This window comes from Trematomus bernacchii, unplaced genomic scaffold (assembly GCF_902827165.1).
Source record: "Trematomus bernacchii unplaced genomic scaffold, fTreBer1.1, whole genome shotgun sequence".
Classification (NCBI taxonomy): domain Eukaryota; kingdom Metazoa; phylum Chordata; class Actinopteri; order Perciformes; family Nototheniidae; genus Trematomus; species Trematomus bernacchii.
In genome coordinates this window covers 8170587-8195059 of record NW_022987648.1, presented here as the reverse complement: position 1 = coordinate 8195059, position 24473 = coordinate 8170587, and the positions used below count along the sequence as shown (strand labels likewise).

Below are 24473 nucleotides of genomic sequence, written 5' to 3'. Positions count from 1 at the left end.
AATACAATATGTTGACTTTACTCAAACACACATCTCACTCCTGTATGATTCTTTGCAGTCAGAGAGTTTGTTATAGTTCTTTGGATCTCTCACACCTTTAAAGTCTCCTAAGAATGAGAAGAATAAAGAAAAATAATTGTTAGTTTGTGAAGAAACTTGTATTCTTTATCTTCATTATAAAAATTAAAGTTATGTCACATTAAGCATTTAATTAAGTAACAGAGTAATTCATCTTTTTGCTGCGTGTGGTGTTGTGGTTTTAGGGTGAGCCAGGTCGGGATGGATCCGGACTCACTGGCCCCCCCGGCCCACCTGGACCCCCGGGACAAATCATCTACCAGACTGATGGCAATGTAAGGAACACACCCAAAAGCACACACACTACGCTGACACACAGCTAACCGCAGTCTAGATCAGTGATGGTGTTCATCCTAACTTCTTCTTTCTCTCTCTGTGTCACTACAGGCCGGCGGTGTGGCTGGTGATGTTGGGCGGACGGTATGTATTTAAATATAAATATTAATACTGATACAGGTACAACCTCATCTTATTTAACACAGCTACAGTTTTGTATTCACATGAGGCTTTCTACTCATTTTGTCATCTTTAAAAAACGTACCACGGATGACAGGCCATGTAATTATGTCTTATATGTTCCTGTACAGGGAGAACATGGTTTACCTGGTCAAGCTGGATTCCCTGTAAGTCTCCATTTGTTATATTATTAATGTACCATTCTCTTATTCCCATCATAAAAGTTTTTTCTGTTGCCTCTTTATTTTGAACCTTAATCCACATGTGTATTCCATGAAATACTAAAACCAAGAGAATGTTCACTTTTAACTTCCCTACCCAGTCTGCAACACTCAAAACCATTCACTAAAGAACTTGAAAGAAATGGTCTTAATAAAAGTGAATCTTTAGGAAATATAACTAAATGCCATAGAAACCTCTACTTTAAATCTGCTATTACAAGAGATAGATATACTTGTCCGCCAAAGTTTTTGTTATTCCCAAGCGGTAACTTCTGGTTTTGTGGAAGTGCTTTAAACCTCCATTCTTTAAAATATCCAGCAGGGGGAGACTCCACCATTTTCCAAAAGAGGTTTGATTGTGTAGAAGTCAATGAGAAAATGACGCTACTTCTTCAAAGACATTTAGGATTAACCAAATGAACCAAACTATCAAGTGTTAATAATAACTAAGAGAGACTTAAAATGTGATTGTCAAAGTATTTTCCATAGGGCACTGTAGTTTTTAGAAAAGCTAAGAGTTAATCAATCTGGGTCTCAGAGGAATATATATCAGGCTTTAGCTACAGACAGCTATTACTGGTAGGATACATTCATTGTTAGTTTTGGTCTTTTTCTTTCATAAAATATTTTAATTCTGTTTTCTGATATTGGTGGGGTTGGTGACCCTTTTATTCCAATGTTGACCATGGATAAATCTCCTCAATGTAAATCGTTAATCATATAAATCCGGTCTCTGTTGAATTGTCTGTACTTCATTGTTTTTCTTACCGAGGTGAATTTAACTACTTCTTTCAATTCCCATAATAATTTAACAGTAACATTGGGCATCAACGAAACTTAGCAATCATTTATGCTTCTCAGCAATACAGCTAGCAGATTGGCCATGCCTCTACTCATAGAAGGCCACAACATCTCATCCACTAATATCAGCACTTTAAACAATGGTCGACTCAGCAATTTCTAATCTGCACAGTGGAGACAGAATGGAAATGGCTAATGGAAAATCTTGAATTGATCTGTGTCATCGAAGACTGTTTGCTGCCAACTGACTGTTACCCTGACCCATGGTCAATTGAGATATTTGTATTGTCTTTATCATACAGGGTCCTATTGGGCCAAGGGGTGACAGAGGAGAACCGGGTGTTTCAGGCTATGGAGTGAAGGTAGAGTCTTCATTCTTTTTTTGTTCAACTATTAATTGAGCAACTGGTCGTTATTGAGGTAGTGCTGTCATTGTTGCTGCTGCTCTGTGTTCAGGGTGAGAAAGGTGAACCAGGCTTAGTGATTGGACCTGATGGAAGTCTGTTGCATCTGGATGGTCTATCGGGGCAGAAAGTGAGTCTCACTAAGTTTACTGTAGGTCGGGTTTATCACATAACATAAACACATAAGAATTTCCCCTCTATAGTATATGATGTCTCTACCTAATGTCTAAATGTGTTGCCTAAATGAAGGTGGTACATTTACTTTTGAAACTAATCTGGTTCCTTTACCATGCCTGTAGGGAGACAGTGGACTACCTGGACCCGTTGGACTCACTGTAAGTGTTTCAGCATTTATATGCTAAATATATATATATTTTTTACCTTTATAAGTTAACTGAGAACTCATTCTTTTTAAGAATGACGACCTGGCTTTTCCATTTGTTCTCCAGTCATCTCACATTGTCTTTCATTTCTTGATGTTTTTGTCGTAGGGCCCGTATGGTCCTTCTGGAATAAAGGGTGAATTTGGAATGCCTGGAAGACCTGTAAGTACCGAACCTTGGTGTCCTTAGTTGATATATTATATGTTATAGCATTCTGTGTTTGTACTAAGTATTAAATACATTTGACTGACCTTTTGTATACGGCTATAGTTACATCTGAATCCGGTTTGTGTCCAAGTGTATGGCAGCACTAATCGTTGACTCTCTCCCCTCAGGGTCGTCCTGGTGTGAACGGGTACAAAGGAGAGAAAGGAGATACATCAGGAGGTTCTGGCTATGGCTACCCAGTAAGTGTTAAAAATATCACCAATGTCTTTGATGAGCAAAGTGACAAAGGTTATAACATACAGTTTAACATCAACTCGTTTACTTTACTCGAGCTATGCAAGGGTGTAATGAAGGCAAAAGACTCACATTTGGTCCTTTTCTCTATTCTGTTTTCCACCCCAGCCATTAAATCAGTCATCTTCAATTTGACCCTTGCTCAATCCTTTGTATTGGCAACCAGAGAAACATCTGCACATGGTCATCTTAATGACATAGTGTACACATTGTATGGCTTAGTTTTGTCTGCCGTAGTGCAATATCTACCCAAGGTGGTTCTAAAAAAAGTAGCAGGAACTCAACTTTTGATAATAGAACCAAAAGAGAGCAATTTGAGTTAGGATGCAGCATGGATGTGACTGGCCTTCTTTCCAAAAAATGTAAAGGTGATATATCTAATCAGCTAAACATATTGAGTAATATATGTTTAGCTGCAATCTTGCATTAAATGAAGCATCAGAAACAGATGAGCTAGCAAGCTTTTGTGTTAACAAGAGATATTTTTCAAGTATGCTTTGTAACAATAAAAAGTATTGGGTTTCAAAAACCCAAATATTCTTTAATTTCACAACTGACCCAGGGATCTTCTCTGCATTTGAGCCTGGTCACTGCCGCTGTTCAGCTAACCTTGTGCCAGTGGGAGAAGTCATGTTGATTTACATTCATGGAGAAAGCTTCCGTAATCTTAATCCAAACTGTACATTTCTTAGATCTGTCAGTGTATTTCTGAAAGAATGCCATGAAATTAAATAAGTATTAATGTTTAACATTCAGTATCAACACACCAGACAGTAAGGATTTCTTTGTATCATAGGGAGTGCCTGGCCAACCAGGAAACCCCGGACCACCTGGACCCCCCGGACCAACCTTTGATCGCTTCAATGTAAGTAGACACGCACCAACACCTGAACCATGGACATCGATATGTTCCAGTTAGTCTTTCATGTAATGTGGAACAGTTTCTGTATTTCCATATTCAGTCATTATCTGGTGCTTTTGTTCCGTTGTTTAAGCCATGATGGTGAAACTTTTCCTTCTGTCCTTAATCTTAATATTTGTTCTGTTCATAGCGCTATGACGACACTTCAAGGAATTACCCAGGTATGACCTCCAACACACACCGTTTGTTTTATTAAGCACCAATACGTAATACTGTAAGATAGAGGGGGATCAGAATGGAGAAGTTAAGTAAAAGTGCCAGTCAAGGAAGAGAGATTTAGAGAGGGTTTAAAGTGTCTGCAGAGATAAACACTTCTATCTTAGTTTCAGTTTGATCCAGCTGCCTCAGCCTGAAGGGGATATACACTCCATTGTCAGGAGATTAAGCCGTCAAGTCGGACTAGATTTGAAGGATGATTTGATGAAATTTAGAACACAGGGTGCTTCCAGTTTTGAATGGTAGATACACCTGTGGGATATTGTGTCTTACTCACCATTGTTAAAAAATTATATTTTGTTCTAGCAACTAAAGGAGACAAAGGAGAGCAAGGTGACCATGGACTGCCGGGAATCCCAGGTAAATCCTTATTGGAATAAATTAAACATACTGTACCATTGAACTTTATCACCGCACTGCAAGACCATGTTGAAGTTAATTATGAGTACTTAATAACTAAAGCACATCTGTTTCTTTCTCTAGGAACAGCCCCTAACTTTGATATTTACGCATTCAAGGTAAACTAGCTTGTCGCTATAGCACTTGTCAGATTTATTAGTATGATGGATATACTGTACTTCATAATGTAAATATTTTTCCCACAGAATGAGCTGAAGGGTGAGCGTGGAGACGTGGGTGTGAAGGGAGACAAGGGAGAGCAGAGTGGAGGATATTATGACCAACGTTTTGGAGGAGTACAAGGACAACCGGGGCCACCTGGTAAACCGGGTCTAGAGGTGAGTTCAGAGAGTCTGTCGTATATTAACAGGTTATTAAAGGGAGAGTTTGGGTGTTTTGAGTTGGGGTTGTATGAGGTACTTGTACATGGTCAGTGAATTACCTACCAGTAGGCACGTTCCCAGTTTTGGAAAAACCAAAAGGAACCAAGTCAGGAAGCAGAGAAATGTACTGCTGCCGGGGACAGCAACCAAACAGGTCTTAGTCACGTAAAAAGAGTTCACGCTATATTAAAAACATGTCACTTCTTACAGTCAGACAGCCCTTTCCAACGGGATTCTAAAGCTGTGCATCTATCAGGGGTAGACCAGTGAGTTGCTGGTTTAACGCTGCATCGATTGGTTAGTTGGATTGTGATCAATGTTTTAAAGCATTAGGTCAGATTCACCAAAGTCACACAGTAACACAAATACAAGTTAACTAATTAAATTAGTGGTAGACCCCTAATATTATACATTTTTCTCAATTGATCAGAGTTTGGTAGTTTCTATTGAGAGTATAACAATGGCTGTAGTTCCCCATATAAAGGGAAAGGGGGTGAACATATTTTTAATTTAGCATACACTTAAACTGGTATCAATGGGTTGGCTTTTCTTCCAGATTTCGAAATCATTTTTGCATCCATCGCAGTACATTGCTTAGCTCCTGTCTGTTTCTCCAAACTGGGGGTGTAACATTTAATGTTGGTACCCTATTTCAAAACATCTAAACTATCGTTGTTGATTGACACGTACACTAAGCAGTTACTCCAGTTATTACACATCAACAAAAGTTGTTTGAAATGACCTAAATGAGACAAATAAATAAAAATGCATTCCAATAATTAGGATTTTTCTCTTTCATGTTAGGGTCCAAAGGGAGACTCTGTAATGGGACCTCCTGGACCCCAGGGGCCACCAGGAACCCCAGGGATTGGTTACGATGGGCGTCCAGGTGTTCCAGGACCCCCTGGACCTCCAGGACCTCCCGCACTTCCCGAAACATACAGGCCCAATAACCGTAAGCGGATTGTTCTATCTTTAAATATCCTGAATATTTCTAAACCACTCACTAATATGGTACAACTATTTAGGAGGTGACCTCATGCTAATGTCACTGTTGTTGTTGTCTCCTGGAGACCTTCTCCACTTAAGCTGTTCATTCGCCAAATCATTAACAATGTGTTTTCTTTTAAAGCCGTCAGTATTCCTGGACCTCCCGGTCCTCCTGGCCAACCAGGAAGTCAGACCCTCTCCTCTGGGGTAAGTGTCTTCACTGCATTTTAGTATCAGCCCATATTGTTGGGCTGGCGTTGGTAATAAGTGAATTCAAACAGTTGGTTGCAATTGATCATACTATGTCTTAAATACATGTACCTGATCAAATGTTCCAGGCTGATGAGCACTTTCTGTTTATTTGTCTTCCACAGGTTACTGTGCTGAGGTCATATGAAACAATGGTAGCTACCGCCAGACGCCAGTCCGAGGGCAGCCTCATCTACATCCTCGACAAAGCAGACCTCTATCTGAGAGTACGCGATGGACTGCGCCAAGTCATAGTACGGTCATCTTCTTTAATTTATGTGTTTATGTAAAAGTACTAATAGAGAGACGATATACAGTACCTTCATGTATTACAATTCAGATCAGGTGATTTATTCTTTGTGAGGTGAGATGTCAGAATCTGATGATCAGTTATTTTCCCCCATAAGCTTGGAGATTACAACCCTTTCTTCAGAGATCTGGTAAGAGAAATAAAATAAACGTATTTGTTTTTTCTTTCTCCACCACTTTTTCTTATATTTCATTTCGTAACTAATACCTCTCATTTTCATTCAAAGGAGAACGAGGTGGCAGAGGTCCAGCCCCCCCCTGTGATCGTGTACCCCAACACCCAGGATCAGTCCCAGAACAACGGAGCGGGCCATTACTCCCATGGGGGTCCAGTCATACAACCCATTGAGCCCCCACCACAGCCACCTGTGAAGCCCCGATACCCCCCACAGTATGATCCCAGATTCCCAGACCCGAGACAGACAGGTCACACAGACGGACGGTTCGTCCCCCACCAGACTGACAACAGACACTCTGTAACTCCAAGGAGACCCAGCCCCCCGATCCCGCAGCCTGCCGTCCCCGTGGAGCCCTCAGCATCAGGAGTGAGTACAGCGCCATCAGGAGACCACCAACACAAATGTCAATGAGTTAATAATGGAAGTATCACGTTCGTTTAATGCAGGATAAATAAGTGTAAGCCGTCACCCTAAAAAACGTTCAGTTAATAAGTAATAATGTAGAATAGATATTTGACATGGAGGTTTTAATTGGTTGAAAAAAAGCCATATTTAAAGAAGAGAATAAAATCCCCACAAAAAGGTAATATGACAGAGAAGCAGCATCCGTTTCCTCTTCTGTTGTCATTGACCTTTGAACGGCTGCTTTGTTTTCTCTCCTCTCACATCCAATTACTGCTTCTTTTGTCCTGGGTTCATATCGGATACATTTTATTAGGCAAATGTGTTTTGGAAAGAGTATGCTATTTCCTTAAATAGCTATGTAGAAATAGACAGAGGAAAGGGATGGGTGGGGAGCCTAATTTGGATTATTTGTTGCTCATATTCAGTATTGATGTTTACTGAAAATCAATATATGAAAGAATACTGATGGCAATCAAGCTAATGAAAGTTTTAGGTTGATACTTTAAAATGACCTAATAGGGACAATGATTCTAAATGACTTTAAATATATCTTCAACATTCCTGTTGCTGCATTCATCTGCATTCATCTGTATCAACAGTCTTATAAGCGGTATAGTTCTATTCTTACTTTAGATCGAGTAGGGGTCACACATTGTTGGACAGTGAAACTCTTTAAGAACATTTGAATTTTAAAAAGAAATCACTACTGGGTGCCGGATAGCTCAGTGGTCTCTGCTGCAATGATAGCACTGTGAAAGTATTAGGCAATGTCAATCCCTTTGTCTCCCCATTTTAGCACTGCATCTTGTAAAAAAAAGCACTCTGGCCCAAAAAATATATTTAAAATAACTGACCCTATACCAATGTGTAACAAGATTAGTTCATCCAGAGGCAGCTGTTTTACCAGAACCCTGTGTCTTCCTCCTCAGCTTCATATCATCGCCTTGAATGCCCCTCAAACTGGCAACATGCGAGGGATACGTGGAGCCGACTTCCTGTGCTTCCAGCAGGCCCGCGCTGTGGGCCTGAAGGGAACCTTCAGAGCCTTCCTGTCCTCTAAGCTCCAGGACCTGTACACCATCGTCCGCAGGGCCGACCGCGACAACTTCTCCATCGTCAACCTCAAGGTGAGATTCTACTGCCGGAGGAGTGGTAATATTGCTTAAGGGCCAATCAGAAAGTGGCATTGTTCTGCTCACACAACATAGGGTGTCAACAACGGCTGAACCCCACTGATAGACAGTTTCAAAATGTAAATCACGTAGACCCTATCCCTGTGTTGACTTACAACTTTTTTTAAATAAATAGTCCCATGAAAATCATTATTTGAATTCTGTAAGCTTATGGACAAAAATTAAGGATATTCTATGAATCTTGCTGCTTTATGAATAAGAATTCATAGAGGAGAAATACAATTTAAGGCATTATATTCTCTTCCTCGCAGGACCAAGTGTTGTTCGACAGTTGGGAGTCAATGTTTGGTGACAACACAAACAAAATGAGGGAGAATGTACCGATCTATTCCTTCGATGGTAGAGACACTCTCAGAGACAGCGCATGGTAAGTTGTTTGTTCATTTAGTTTAACATGAATTCAATACAGCATCCTGAGCTCCATCATGTAGCTGTTTTTAGCAGTAGTCTTTGTTTCAACTTTGTTGGTTATCTATATTTGGACTCATACTGTATATTGAACATTTTGACCTAAGTGCTTGTTTTTGCTTATCTTTAGGCCAGAGAAAATGGTCTGGCATGGATCAAACAACAAAGGCCACCGGCAAACAGACCACTACTGTGAAACATGGCGGACGGGCGACCACGCCGTGTCTGGCCTGGCGTCGTCACTACAGAGCGGACAGCTCCTGCAGCAGAGCTCCAGCAGCTGCTCCGGATCCTACATCGTCCTCTGCATCGAGAACGCCTTCACAACACACTCCAAAAAATAAATCCCGTCCATACCCCCTTTTATTTTCTTTGTTCTGGGCCCTAGTTAAACACAGATTTAATTCCCCGAGAACACGCCTGGTGAACATGTGGCGTCCAATGAACTGGCCCTGTGGCTCTTTGCCTGGCAGAGACGCTTCGCCTGCTCCTCCCCTCCACAAACGCCAAAGAGATGGGTCGAACAGGGGGGTGTTGGGCCTTTTTCTCTGGGACTTTGGCACATATTTTCTCCAAGGGGCGAAACGAGAGCGGAGAAGCTTCTCAAATTGTATCCATTTTTTTTTCAAATTCTGTATATTACATGTTTGTTGTTTGTGATTTTTTTTTTGTTTTTTAACGTTATCATTGTTTTACCTTTGAGCTGTTTATAAAAATGCTATATCCATCCTGTTATTTTTTATTTTAGGTATTGACCATTTCCATATTTTCTCCAATTTCATTTTAGAATTGTGGGTTATGATGGGGAACAGCAAACTTTTAAAGACTATTTTAAAGAAGATAATAGATATTTATTTTTAAATGAAGTTATGTAAGGAAAAAAAATGATTTGAAAAAAAAAAAAAAAGAAGCTAAATACCCTCTTTTATATTATACGCAGAACAGAACATTGAATTACTTTCAAAAGAGCTCCTCAACAGAAACTGTGCCTTATTAAACAACAAGGACTGCTTTGCAAAACAAGTTCATATGGGAACCATCCTTTGTATTCCACACATATGCAAATGTTGTGTTTTTTGCTCGGGTGCATTCAGTTGCTTTCCCTTCACACCACATTTAAATGACCTTGTTGGACATGGACACTAATGTAATGAATAATCCCACATCCAGAGGGCTAGATTCCGTCTAGCTGAAATTGAGCCTTTTGAATCTGAAATTATTTTCCTTTTACCACTTCATTAAAAGCGACTAGTGAGTAAGCTGGAAATGATTAGTTTGCTGCTAATCTATCTGGAGTGATTGCTGTCCTGGGTTGTAGGGACAGAAAAAATGTCCGTTAAGGAGAGGTTTTAGCCTTGTATGCATTTCAGACACTAACCTGGCCGTAGAGCTCCTGATGTCTTGATGAACCTGTGGATATCATTTTTTTTATAACAAATTGTGCTGTACTGTTTCTCCCAGGCACTGAATAAAAGTCTTTTTCAACTACAACAATAATTTGATGTCCTGTAAATGTCTGTACAGTGTCTTAAATTCTGTAAACACCAAACGGCTCCATCTCAGGAGGATCTGTGCCTGCGGCCTTGATACGCTTCACCCTGCAGCCCTGACCGGCAGCTTTATGTCCCCCTCAATGAGATGCTGCTGGTGGCATTGACTCTACTACAAATCAGTGACTCCAGTGGCAATGACAGGCGCTCAATATATCCTGGTCATTCATCATCTACTAACCATCACAGTTAAAAGGCAATGTGTGGAATCTTCAGAAAACCCTTGCTATTATTAATGACATCTGTGGCTTTTAAATGAAGTGCAGTCAGCACCCTGACGCTCCAATCAAACACATGCTCATACTCCACAAGAAACCATTCTGGGCAATAGCTTAAGCAATAATGTGAACTAATTATAATCAGAATGACGTTACCATCTATAATGTTCCTAAAAAACATTATGGAACATCGGTTCCATGATACCAACTAGCTTGCCCTTTACAAATACATTTTTAGCTATCCTTAGGAAGCAATGGTCACTTTTCTGACACCTCTTAAAGCTGTTCACAGGCTAACCTTAGCTTAGTTAACATTCTCTGCTTTTCATCACTTTTGTCTATCTTTAGTTTTACAGATTTTCTTTGTAGTTTCAGATTATTTTCTTGACATCAGCTTGTAAAGCCATTTCACAGACTAGCTAGGTAAGATATCCCCTAATAGTCATTTGCTAGCACAACATTAGCCAGCGAGCAAGCTAAGGTAAGCCAGCTAGCAAGATAGGGTTGGCCAGCAAGCTGCGACATGGCTAGTCTAAATTGATCTGCATTGGTTACTTTTTATTGATAGCGGAGAAAGAAAATGGCTAACGGCAAGCTAGCTAATTTACCAGCTTGATAAGCCCAAAGAGTACGGATGACGCCCAACGTTATCCACCCAAGGCTCTCTGCTGCATTAGCTACTCCCAGGGGAACAGAAATGGGGCATGTGACTCGGTTGCACGAGTAAACGCCATAACCTTTGGAATTTCATGGCAAAACCAGAACTAGTCTTTTACATACATGGCAACAGGCTATAACAAACAACCAAGAGTCCAGGAAGCACCCAGTTTATAGGTTATGTTCCAATCTTTATACATTTGAAATACAAAACAAAGAATACATGTATTTGTTATATAAATTAACTTTAAAGAGCAACTTGCAGGTTTTTTTTTTTAACTAGATTTATGCTTAACCTTGCCTGAAAATTACAATTAAAAAAGTTGACATAAGGGCAGGAATTCAGCATAGGCGGATTCATAGGGCATTGCCCCCCCTAGTGGCTGAAATATGTTACAGCATTACTACGTCTAAAACATTTCCAATACAAATATTTCGTATATCAATATTTTAATAGATGTAATAAAATGATTGTTACAATACAAATCTGAATAATATCATGTTTTGTTTGAAATAATTTCATTTTTGAGCAGTCGCATGTGTGTGTGTGACGTATGAGGTTAAGGACGCAAGTTCCCTCGCTTTTTGTTTTGCATACAAGTGATTCAGCTATTGTATTACAATAATTAGCAGTAATGGATATGCAGCAATTTTTAAAACATCCAATTTCTGGGACGTTTAAGGCGTCTACTGCTGCACTAAGTAGGACACTGGTTAATAATATTGTAGCATGTTCAAGTAACCAAGGGATATAGTAGTTATCAAATAAGTATAAGATGTGCACAGTTATGATAAGCTTTACAGTTATGTAATGCACTGTTGTTGGGGGGAGAGACCGCCCCTTCCATATGAGTGTGTGTGTGTACGGCGGGCATGAGGCGTGCATGACAGGACGAGTTGTGTTCGTATGTGGAAAAGTCATACTCAGTGCGGTGAACGCTGGCTTTATTGCTACTGTATCCGTAGCACCCCACGCAATAGTTGGGACTGTGTACTGACGTCAGTAAAAAAGGTTTGCGCCCCCAAGCGCAAATGTCAAACTCCGCCTATGGAATTCAGAGGGGAAATGAGCCGTTTTTTTTTACGTCATACGTCAAACGCATCATATTACGTCACATGGGGGAGCAACTTTCTCTGACTCCTTCTCTGCCCAATCCGCCGTAGTAGGTTAGGTTAGGTAACGTGAGATACGGCTGATACTTGCGCATTAGTTTCTGTTATGGATCAGTATCAACAGTCCTGCCAGTAACGTTACTATATTATCAATACTACTTTAGTTATAGCCTGATATATGCAACCCAGTCTCACGGCATTTCGTGTTATTAGTCACGAAATTAATTTAATCTATTGATTCGTGTTCACCAACACGATTTTCACCTTTTTTTCATGTCACACAGAACGATTTTAAATGCAATGTATTTCTATTGGTAGTATGTTTCGTGCCTGCAACACGTCTTTTTGTCCGGTCGGGTCTTGGAAGACCAGAAGCTGTGTGGTTCATAAAAACATGTTCTTACTCAATATCTTACCCTAAGCCTAACCCTATCCCTTTTATTTTAAATTGTATAATGTCTGAGTTTTTTTGCCGTCAGTGAGGAAAAGAAATGGGGCTCAGAGCCTCAGAATACTGAAATCTGTATTTTATGTCATCTTTTTTTCCTTCTAATTTGTTATTATTTGGTGCAGGCACGAAACATACTACCAATATAAATACATTGCTTCTAAAATCGTTCTGTGTCAGAATACTGAAATCTGTATTTTTTTAAATGTCTTTTTCCTTCTAATTTGTTATTATTTACATTGCTTTTAAAATCGTTCTGTGTGACAGGAAAAAAATGGCGAAATCGTGTTGGTGAACACGAATCAATAGATTAATTTTGTGACTATAACACGAAATGCCGTGAGACTGTGTTGGATATATGATAGCTAACTTTACAATGTTGTGATGTTGTTAGCTAACATTAACTGTAGCTAACGCTCACCAAGACAGCTTCCCTGTTCTCCACTGATTCTCCTCACACCACAGCTCAATTTCTCTCTGATGGCCGTTATTTCTTCTAATCCTTGGCTGCTCCTGGACGCCTAGCAGGCTCATAATTATAAGGTTGTGGTCCGTCATATGCATACGAATATACATTTTCAACCTCTTCTGTGTCAAAACTAGCATTGTGATCCATGTTTATTAATACGTTAGACCGGCCGCTCTCCCCCATGTGACGTCACACGCGGGTGTTTTTTTTTTAATGCGGAAGTAAAAATGTCTTACAAAAACGACGCCAGATGTCACTGTAGTGTATATTTATGTATATTTCTTTGAAAATCTAGTGTATACATCATGTTCCTACACATTTATTCACTGGGGTCTTGTTGGAGCAGAACACCTATTGTGGTGGCTGATAGCCACCTCTGCTACGCGCCGTTCGTTGGATGAGGCTGAAATCTCTATTAAATAAAGAAAGGAATTGAAAACACCGGAATCAAAAGTTATAACAATCATCTGAGTTTACTGGTAGGAAACCAAACACATATACAAGTTATACAGAGTACTCCGGACTTCAGGCTTGTGATGCGGTTTGCAGGTAGACAGACCATGCCTTCAAGAAACGAGAAGTACAGACTTCAGGTTTGGGATGCGGTTTACACGTCTCTAGACCAGCCTTCAGCAAACCAGAAGCATTTTTACATACAAAAACAACAGCATTCATACTCATATTTTGGGGCGGAGATGTGTTGACTTTTCCCTTCCCCTTTTACTCCAAAGCGAATTAGAGAGTCCGTGAGGAGGAGCTGTATGAGCTGCTCACATCCCCCAGGTGTTTTTACTGGTTGGATTCACTCCTGGTCGGGTTCAATACAGCGAATCAGAGTTCCGACCAGAACGTGAGATTCCAAAGTTTCACAAGGTCAAATGTCAATCTTTATCTCTGCCCCGGTATTCACTCCCTTACTTTCCCATGGGAGTTTTTCACATAAATTATTCTTTCTCATACAATTAAACCTTTGTGCACAAATATAATGATGTCTTTAACGACCTTAAAAAGAACATCTGTGTGTGGGGGTGAAAAGGAGCGGTGTGTGTGTGGAACAGGATCTCTGGGTCAGTGAGTTGAAAGTGAGAATATCATTTCTATATATGTGATTACCCAAAACCGTTGTGATTACCTAAAACAGTTGTGATTACTTAAAACAGTTCAAACAATACTTGTTCACTAAAATACAATTAAAAATAATACATGTTTACTTCAATACAGTGTAGAATCATATCTTTTTACTTCAGTCTCTAACTTGCAAGTTGCTCTTTAATCTACATTCGTGCCTTCTTCAAATGGCTGCATTATTAACTTATTTAGACACTGTTACAACAGTCCTAAACTGTAGAAATACAGATACATTTGGTGTAGGTCTACATGCAAAGTGGAATTTAAAAGAAGACCAAATTAGGTCACCAGTCATTGGCGATAGCTCATGACTGGTGATCTCTTCTTAAAAGTAAGGAGGCGTTTTAAGATAATATTTGATTGAGAAGATTAATTTGAATTATTCAGAATTGGCCTAATTTAGTAGGTAATTTAAGATGATACAGTGTGCCCACTCAAAGAGAGTGTCTTACTGCATGTGGTTATAGTGGACACTACCTTATTTTTCCTGTGATTGAATAATAACTTTGATCACAGTGTTAATAAAGCAGGACAAAAAGGGGCAGCAGCAAAGACAGCTCTATGTCAAGTATACAAAGGTGTGGTATTGAGGGGTTTTCTTAAAGGGCCCATGTCATGGCCATTTCCACTGATCATAATTCCATTGTTGAGGTATACTAAAATAGATTTATACTGTGCAATTTTCCAAACTCACATTGGTTTTGCATACAGCATCTCTGTAAAGTATGTGTATTCACCGGTATTCACTCTGTCCTAAACGGCTCGTTGGAGCTCTTGCCCCCCCTCCCTGTGAGCCCAGTGTGCTCCGATTGGTCAGCTCGGGCACTCTGTTCTGATTAGTCAACCACCAGAGAGGCTCCGCCCATGTCTAACAGTGCTTTTTTCGGCTCGCTCTGAGCTTATAGAGTGGTGAAGTCCCTCCCCTTCCGGTGGACCTCCATGGGACCTTATTTCGGAAAAATTATGTATTGAAGTCAATGGAGAGAGAAAGATTATCTTTCGATCCCGTTTGAATTGTGCCACGAATTACACATATGATGTTTGTCAATTTAAAAGATAATTTTGCATGTCAAAAAAAAAAGATGTGTCGTAAAACTGTGAAGTAACACATTTGTTTGTGTGAAACGCTCAATGAACTACATCTCTGGTCTCACAGAACAACACACATCACCAAGATGGCCGTCACTACTGTCTTGTCAACAAAACGATTGACTACCCTCACTATCACCACAATGAAACACGTCATGTCATCCCTACGTAGCGATACCCAGGAAGTAAACAATGGAAAATGAGAAATTACAACGAGGCGTTTTGGGGAGGTATTTTCTGTGTTAGAGTTTTACTCGCTACAGGGTGTATTTTGAGGGTTTTTGACTCTGCAGACTGTTTACATGCATAAAAACCTTCATAACACACAAGGGGACGGGTAATAACCGGAAAAGCATGACATGGGACCTTTAAATAAATGCCTGTTAAGGTTTGGTATCGTTTGATTTTAATCATTGTGGTTGCGCTTATCAATTACGCTTCTTATGCCTTTTGGATGTTGGTTCTTTCAGGGGGTCAAAACAGGTAACATGCTGACTTAAAAAAAAAAAAGTATGAAGCACATTTTAAGGAACGGCTGCTCACAACCCTTATTTATCTCCCCACTATCATCGTTTGCCGAGCCTTACACAGTAAAAAGAGAGCATCTTGAGTTCCTGTTCCTAACACTAGCCTACTGTTAATTCATTGTCACCCAATTTGGTAACACAATGGCAATGTCAGAAAAAAAAGAATCTGACAAACATCCTCTGGGGGTAAGGGGCTATATTTCTTTGGTTCAGATATACGGGTCAAGACCACCCTTTTCATGCACCGGTCATTGTTACTGTACATTAACAAGTTAAGATGGGAGCATGGAGATGAGAGAAGACGATGTACACCTGAAGAGTTTCACAAGTACAGTATACAAGGTGATTGGAAACTGATCAAAAGCCAAATCACTGTCAGACAATAGCGAATGGAATCAGAGAGTGCATTGGGGCCAATGTGTTCTGCTTCTCATTCATATTAGAGGCATATCAAAATCCCACGTATCTCCCTCATTGATTGTTTGTGTTTCATTCATACAGTAGATTAAATGAAGCATGAGAAGGACTGATGAGCTCTAGTTTAGCATGGAAATTTGTGTGGGACAATTTCTTGGCTTCCTGGTGTCTTTTTACCACGAGTTCGCCAGAAGACCAGCTGGCAAACACACAACATATAATGTGTTAATTAGTGAGCTTCAGAGGCCTCCACCTCCATGCTATTTAGCATCATTGGTGGTGTGGTGACTGCGAGCCATCTGGGGACTGCAACTCTCTGGGATGGGATCTACATGTGGAGTGTGTACCAAAGAACATCTCCATCATGTCCACAATATGGACATGGATCTTATAGTGTATGTTTAAAGTGCACTACACCATGTTAATTTTATGATTTGTTCATGTTGTAATATGTTCTGTAAAGGGATCTAAGGCAGGTGGCAAGGAAAAGCAAAGATTATTTCTGCATTAATTCAATGTTTGGTCTTAAAGCACATGCACAATAGTACTGTAGAAAACGCATAATGTTGTGAATGTGCGCTTTAACAGGACTGAGATATAACAGCTGCACAGCCTTGTGCTGTTTTTAACAAATCCAAATGACTAAAATAGAGTATGGTAGACATAAGATATGGAGTACAAAAAAGAAACCTTGTAAATCTGGGGTTGCCATCTCTAAAAAGTGGTTCTGTTAACATAAGGAAAGTATGGTCTCAAAATGTAACTTGGGCACACGTTTGCGTAACATTTTTTAAATAGCCCAGAACAGATTCCAGAATATACTACAGAATAAGCATTTTTCTGTTACAGAGGAAGTTCAAAACACTCATGCCAGAGCGCTGAGGTTGCTAGCACTAAACACAAAGTAGTGTTGACCTGATGGTGCTAGATTAAAATTCAAAGTATAACAAAAGGCATTATATTTCATCCTGTGAGGGCATGAATGTCTGACACAAATGTAATAGCAATCCATCCAATAGTTGTTGAGAAATTTTACAATGAATGTCCAACTTCTTTATGCGATATAAGAAAAATTACAGGGTACCACAAATGTCAATATAAATTATCCTCTGGAAACAATGAATATCTGTACAATGTTGTTTTGTTCCAATTCACCAAGATATTGAGATAGCTCACTCACATTTGGATAAGAACATGTTGTAAAAAGCAGTGCATCACAAAGGTCAGAAAGATTCTTCCAGTGGGAAAGATCTCTGTACTCAATTCCACAACAATTATCCTCAGGTTGGCAGAACATGTGCTAAATTAACTACATTCTCAACCTTCTGGTGGCATTTGGGTTAAAGTCAGAGGATCACCAAAGCCAACCAAATACTGATGATCAACATTAGTAATCGATTCAAACAGATTACGTAAAATGTGAGTTTCAATACCCAGCAGCCAATATCAATCATGGCCAACACAGATAAGCTTACAATTCATATATCAATTTCCTCACAGAGATGATGTGTAAGATATATAACACACAAACATCGCATTAGCAATCATTCAAGGCAATGCACCTTATGTCAGAAGACAACTCCTTTACCATAGATCCCCTTCATAGAGCTAAGGTTACGTTTATTGTTAGTTTAGTGTCTTCTATGCTCAGTTTATTGATAGTATTACAGAGTTTTTTATAGAAAACTATAGTATGAGTGCAAGACTGTGGCGCTGATCTTGTCTATAGGATATATCAATTCTCGCGAGGAACATGGCGCCCGTATACAAGATGGCGCCGCGGACGTAAATAACAACGCGACGTCAGAGCTCCATAAAAACAAAGCTGTCTATGCCATCTGGCAGTCCATTTGACACGATTTTCATATTTCTTTTGTAATTATACAGTTTTTGACAAACATAAATATTGTTTTCTGGCATCACTTTAAAATGTTACGAGAAAAAAATCGGCATTTTGGTATAAGGGCGCACACCAAAAGTAAGAGGGTGCAACTCTCCTGTTACCCGGTTTAGACAAAACCCTGATATTATGCAATATTTATCATATTATATATCTGTATTCAGTACAGAAAATATCATCATTGACATGTAGGCTAACTTGTGTATTAGCTTGCTTTTTAGCACTGTAAATATTGGTTAACTCTTTAAGTTCCTGGATATGTAAACAGGCCTGTACTCTAACACAGAGGACAATGAACACTGACAAACTTTGCTGGGGTCAGTTTCTTTCAAGATTGACATTTCAATAAAATCACGTCGAAGTTGGTATCAAATATTTGGAGCCTGAAGGCATCATCTTTAGTGGCATGTCATTTAAGAATCAAGCGCAGCTGAGTTTATCTATGCGCCCACCCCGTAATAAAAAGCAAGCATTCCCTAAAAATAATCAGTAAATACAGTCACTTCTCACCCGATTTAATCAAATCTGCCTCTTAAGCGTCTCCACCCGCAGAGCAGCCTCACGAGAGCTGCGAGGCTTATATTAATTGACTGGGGGGGTGTAGTGGGGCTCAGGGAAAAATAAACTAGCATCATAACTCCTGTCCAATTCCTCAATGTCCTTGGTAAATCTTCAGGGGAAAACACAACTTACTGAGTGGCGTATTATCCATTTAAGCCTTCTTGACTGAGTGAGGGTAGAGTGGGTGGGGGGTTGGAGGTTGGGATGTAATAACTCGCAGCTGGCTTTGCTGTGAAAGTGCTATCACACTGGCTGCCTGAGGAAAGCTATATTTAGTGGGTGCTAAGTAATAACTAAGTACAGTGAAATGATCCAGCTACGGTAATGATACAACAAGGTGACAACCAGATATTGTGGGACTTAATTACGTCGGGGGGGCGGAAGCTAGAAGCCACAGTTGTCAGATCTTTGGTCCTTGTTTATTCAACGCTGGTGACTCACTGTCACGTTAACCCGACTCCAACAATATCTTCACACGACGTAGTTACAGAGCCACTTTGTTCTGTGACCTTTCACTGAGAAGCTGATTTTAGTGAAATACCAACCTCAGCATATACACAGAAACATAAGTGTATGTATAAAAACAATACTTTCCTTAAGTCACGTCTTCATGTATCTCCTTTTTAATGCATTCTGCCTCTAACTAAACTTACATGTTCCCCCGTCAAATTAAAGGGTAAAGCCTGAAGCAACATTTGTGTAGTGTCTCGAGTACTTAAGGCCCACCGCAAGGCTTTCACATTTCCCTGACATTTAGATAGATAATGAGTAACAATCTCCCAGTCTTTAAATCCCCTTGTGGATCTTATGGCATTTAAGTCTTTTTTTTCCTTCTCCCGTCTTTAAATATTTGATGAGGAGGATGTTATCTGCACTGGATATTCCTGCCATTGGCTTTGACCACTTCATCATACCTGCTCTCTCCTTTACACTGACCAGGGTACAGTATAATGCTCAAACACCTCCTATCCACATTTGACAGGCATCATTTAAAGTCAAGGTAAAGCCACTTCCTGTTAACAGGCGTCAGGGATAGAGGGGAAAAGATCATGACGGATACCCAGTGGGCCAATACTGATTTCCCTATCAGCGATTCCCTTCCCTGTAATTGGTGCAATTTAAATAATGCAATTGTGCATTTGGTTTAGTGCACATTTTATGGGTTTTCCTAGATGGCAATCTCCCTACAGAAAAACAATTCTTGCTAAATTCTGAGCTAAACCGTAGCAGCTGTTTGTTGACAGTTTTTAAATCAAGAAAAAATCCATAAGCCATTTGTGATGAAATACCAAATAACCACTTAAAACCAATATTTGTTTTAGGTTTTTTTTGCGTTCTCTTTCTCTGTGAGACCTCCGTGATGGTGTAATTCAGAATCCCCCCGGGTCAGGTCCAAGGCAGCGCTTCACAGCTACCTCAGCAGCCTTACACGGCTCACTGCCCGTGGCCATCAGTGCCCGATGGTTACATATTCGATGTGACATATCCTTCCATCTTCGAATGAATTTTTTATGTCTCTTCCTCTCCCACTCACACGCAGCCGGGGCTTGTGTTGGCCCTGCTCTGTAAACCTTTGCTGCTGTAAGTGACAGTGTTGCCTTTAGAATCTGTGACCCCTCTGTGCTGCTATGCTATACATCTACTGTATGGTGCTCACTTATTGGATTGTCCACACTATTTATAATGTTGTGTCAACACATCGGCAAGAACCTTTACATCATTGGAGTAAAATCATGTCAAACCAAAATATCCATGAAATTATTATTTATTATCATACTGGGATTCATGCATGTCAAAAATGTGACCGCATTATGCAAGCTAAAGTCCAATTCGAGATATTTGTTCTCATGGATCCCTGGTCTATGGATTTCACAGAAAGACAAACTTCAGGATTTTACTCTCAGCTAAACTGAAAGTTTGATGCCACACTTTGGCTGTGCACATATCTGACCATGTTACTATGCACTCAGGTATTGACAGCATCATTGATCTTGAGGGTCGGAGCAAAAGATAAGTCAAAGGGGAGTAATGCGATCTAGTAATGCGATCTACTGTTTTACCTTGAAGAAATAACACATTTGTTCTCTACACTTTACTAGTATTTATTCTAAACTCTACACACAGCTACTGAAAAAGCATATAAACCATTTGGAAGACAGTGTACTGTAGCATGGAAGGAATGTCCTGTGAAAATCGTATTGGGTTTTTATAGAATACCTCAAATTCTCCAAAGATTTCTGAACTTAACGCTGTCAGGTCAATGTAAAGGCTGCAGCAGCACAAAGTGAAATACACATACCTGACTACCACTGCACAGGTCAGCTTAACTAACTATTGGTACCAGGAGCTTTTCTTAACTTGGGTTTCAAGGCACATGGAACCACAACTATTGGCTGACTTTCAATATGGACGCCACTTGATTGGCAGCCAAAAGGTCAGTTGAATAAAATAAGTTTTGGACACTATTGACGGTAGCTTAGTTATAAAATAACGATAACCCCGCAGAGTGGGCAGGATGATTAGCTAATTGCTTTAGCTACGCCGTGTGAAATTGCACTGTTGTCATTTTCAACTTGACACTCGGAACATCAATTTCCGGCAGTGGCTCAGTCAGTAGGGGCTTGGACTGTGAGCTGTAGGGTCGCCGGTTCAAGTCCCCGAACAGACTTACAGTATGGAGTGTGGACTGGTACTTGGAGAGGTCCCAGTTCACCTCCTGGGCCCTGCCGTGGTGCCCTTGAGCAAGGCACCGGACAACCCCCCCCCCCCCCCCCCCCCCACTCCCATTGCTCCCTGGGCGCTGTGCAATAGCTGCCCACTGCTCCTAGTACTAGGATGGGTTAAAAGCAGAGGCCAAATGTCACTGTGTGTGTTGTGTGCTCTGCATGTGTGACCATTAAAGAGGGTTTCATCCCTCCCAATTCTTCTTCTTTCAAACGGAGGAAAATCTGCACTTCGTCAGTTGAACGCCATAGTGGACGCCATGGTGCGTTAGCTTTAGGTTGGTGCAGAATGCCCCAATTTAGTGCTTCTAACTATTATCTTTGACCAATTGGTTGTATGGAGTGTTTTAACTCCATCTTCTAGTTTCGACTCAGCACACTAGGAACCGAAAAAAGTACAAGGTAACCTGTACCGAGGCAGTAGAATGAGAAGATAACATAATACAGCGAGGGCAATTTTCCATTTTTTTTTAGTTTGAATATGGAAAAGGGGCTACAGACATTGTAAGCCTGTTCCATAGACTGTATATATAAAGGCCTGTTCAGATAAAAGTGCTGAGGGATCTTGAGCAGGGGAAGAGGACTTGGCAGAAAACAATGACTTCCCTGTTTATAATTGTTTCCTGGAAACCCCATAGTCTGACTGCTGGGTGTCTGCAACACATCCAGGTTAGGTGAATTGAAACACTAAGTGCCCAAAGAGTTGAGATGTGTGTTAGCTCTGTGACAGATTTGCGACCTTTCCGGGGCATAGACCAGCTTCTTTACCAAGGCATGCTGGGACAGGCATTGCACAAGAGAGAGATGGATCATTTTGATAAAGCTTGTGAAAGTCATAGGAATAAAACCCTGAGTTTCACAAACCCTGCATCCCCCTCTTACAGCTGGCGCCCCTTGAGAATCACAAAATCTACCTTTCAGCAAGTCGCCGAGCTGTGTTTGCTGACAAAAAAAAAAGAGAATGGAAAAGAACGGCTGCTTTGCACAGTGCTTGACGTTCCGATATAACTGGTGTTTCCTTCACTTCCCTGTGCAGAAGGAGCAGTGCGATGGGGATGTGCCTTTCATTCCTCAAAGTGACAGTTCACCATTGATCATTTATCAAGCTGGGTGCTTGCCACAGCTATTGATTGAATGGAGAGAGCTGGTGGGTGGGTGGGAGTTGGGGGGAGGGAATAAAATAAGACTTGTGGAAGTGATGTACGCTCCTTAGTGAACACACGAGCAACAGCGCCTGATGAAATTCAACACTTTGTTCTCCGCTCAGTGTTGTTGATGAGCGCCTGTATGAGGAGGCAGAGTGTAAATGTACGTGGCAGAAGGGAATTGTGTGTGTGTGTGTGTGTGTGTGTGTGTGTGTGTGTGTGTGTGTGTGTGTGTGTGTGTGTGTGTGTGTGTGTGTGTGTGTGTGTGTGTGTGTGTGTGTGTGTGTGTGTGTGTTGTGTGTGTGTGTGTTGTGTGTGTGTGTGTGTGTGTGTGTGTGTGTGTGTGTGTGTGTGTGAGAGTCTCAAAGCATGCCCGCGTGTGTCATCATGTGGTCCTGCCTTTTTGCACGTGTGGCTCGTTCTGACTTCTTAAACTCCAACAGACTGAAGCCTCTTGTGTTCTGTGTGGCGGCAAAGGTCTGCAGAGGAGCATGCTGGGATATTGTGCCCGGGTTAAGTGTTCCAGAATCTAATCACTCTAATGTGTGTTGCAGCTCTAAATCTCCCTCACTGGGCTGCACTGCAACGCTTCAGAAAAAAGGGGGAAGCTTTTCACGACTCCTTCCATATTGTAATTATTCCAACTGGATATGAGCTATTGCACTTATTGGCTGGGGCAAGACACCGGCTGTTCCGCCTCTGATTGGCTGCCTGGACACCTCTGAGCCTCCTCCCATTGGCTGCCCCGAGGAGAGTGGGAGGAGTGCTCCCCCCCGTCCTCCCCCTGTGGCAGAGCGTGTAAATGTAAAGACTCTTTCTCTGCCTATTATCTGAGTGACTCTGGGTTTTGGTGTCTGCCTCCGAGCGTGAGTGTGTGTGTGTGTGTTGGAGGGAGAAAAGAGATAAAGAGAGAGAGAGTAAGGGAGGGAGAGGCAAGCCGCGTTTCTTCTCCCCCCTTTAGCCTCCCCGTCTCCCTGCTCCCTGTCACTCCATCCTTCCTCCCCTCTCCTGGACCACCCTCCTGCTTCCAGCCGGACCGGGACCCCCCCCCCCCTACCACCCAGACCGCCCCGGGACCCTTTGACTCTCCTCACTTCTCCGTCCCACCAACAAAAAAACCTCTAAGCAGGTAAGACTCTGCTTATTTCCTTTACAAAGTTCTTCTGCTCTTGTTGTTGTTTCTGTACACTCTCTATCCTCTCCGCTGTTCCTGTAGGTTTCAAGTTTCCCCCGCAGCTATGAGAAAGTGGCATACTGTAGTTGTAGGAGATGATATCAGCGAGGTCACCATTGTTTTCTTCTGATATTCTGCTCTGATATCAACTTCCCCCTCCTTCCTCTCGCTCTACCCCACAATCTTTTGCCATCTCATACCCTCGGGGTCTAAACATGTGCAAATTCAAAGGGAAAGCTAGTGTTTTTGTTATTTTCGTGTCCACCCCGGAGCACAAGAGACGAAGACAACCTGCTGTGTTTTGGTTACGGAAAACGCATCTCTAATTGATTTCTGGACAAAGTGTTTATGTTAGTTGGTGATGGCTATTTATAGGTGCTGACGCGCCAGGCACACGTGCTTTCCTTAGGCCACTTCCCTAATGTCAGGACAAAACACAGGACTGTCCAGCGGCTGCAGAACGCATGACATTGCACAAAGTGTAATGACTTTACGAGGCAGCGACTTGCTTGATTGAATCAAGCAATCTCGCCAGCAAGAGAACTCCGATATTAACATGCCCCATAAAGCATTCCTGGCAACAGCAATAGGAGACGGAAAAAACCTGCTTAGTTCTCCATCCGCACATCCTGTACTTTACCAGGAAGGGGAAGTGGAGTGTGTCTGGGTGTGTGCGTGCGTGCGTGCGTGCGTGTGTGTGTGTGCGTGCGTGCGTGCGTGCGTGTGTGTGTGTGTGTGTGTGTGTGCGTGTGTGTGTGTGCGTGCATGTGTGTATTTGTGAGGAAGACATAGATACTGCTAAAGTGCTTTAGACATCAATAGTGCCAGCATGGACTTTTTACAGCCACTACATCATATCTGAAAATTGGACCTTACAAGAATGTCAACAACAGAGG

General features: G+C 41.2%; 2 protein-coding genes across 5 annotated transcripts in view; both read left to right on the top strand.

The window, feature by feature from the left end:
- Positions 1-9955, top strand: part of LOC117485788 (collagen alpha-1(XVIII) chain-like) — a 51220-nt gene extending 41265 nt beyond the window's left edge. The window contains 21 exon segments of the mRNA XM_034134489.1: positions 264-353; positions 466-498; positions 666-701; positions 1859-1918; positions 2013-2090; positions 2260-2295; positions 2452-2505; positions 2679-2750; positions 3602-3670; positions 3858-3888; positions 4250-4303; positions 4427-4461; positions 4549-4680; positions 5530-5680; positions 5858-5922; positions 6090-6218; positions 6372-6404; positions 6501-6818; positions 7787-7984; positions 8302-8417; positions 8589-9955. Of these exon segments, the coding sequence (XP_033990380.1) occupies positions 264-353; positions 466-498; positions 666-701; positions 1859-1918; positions 2013-2090; positions 2260-2295; positions 2452-2505; positions 2679-2750; positions 3602-3670; positions 3858-3888; positions 4250-4303; positions 4427-4461; positions 4549-4680; positions 5530-5680; positions 5858-5922; positions 6090-6218; positions 6372-6404; positions 6501-6818; positions 7787-7984; positions 8302-8417; positions 8589-8802 (2004 nt within the window). The 3' untranslated portion in view covers positions 8803-9955.
- A 13296-nt stretch (positions 9956-23251) lies between these two features.
- LOC117485691 (poly(rC)-binding protein 3-like) overlaps positions 23252-24473 on the top strand; it is an 87246-nt gene continuing 86024 nt past the window's right edge. For all 4 annotated transcript variants that reach the window (XM_034134336.1, XM_034134335.1, XM_034134334.1 and 1 more), the window contains exon 1: positions 23252-23532. The gene's annotated coding sequence lies outside the window, so the exon portion shown is untranslated. The remainder of the gene's footprint in view (positions 23533-24473) is intronic.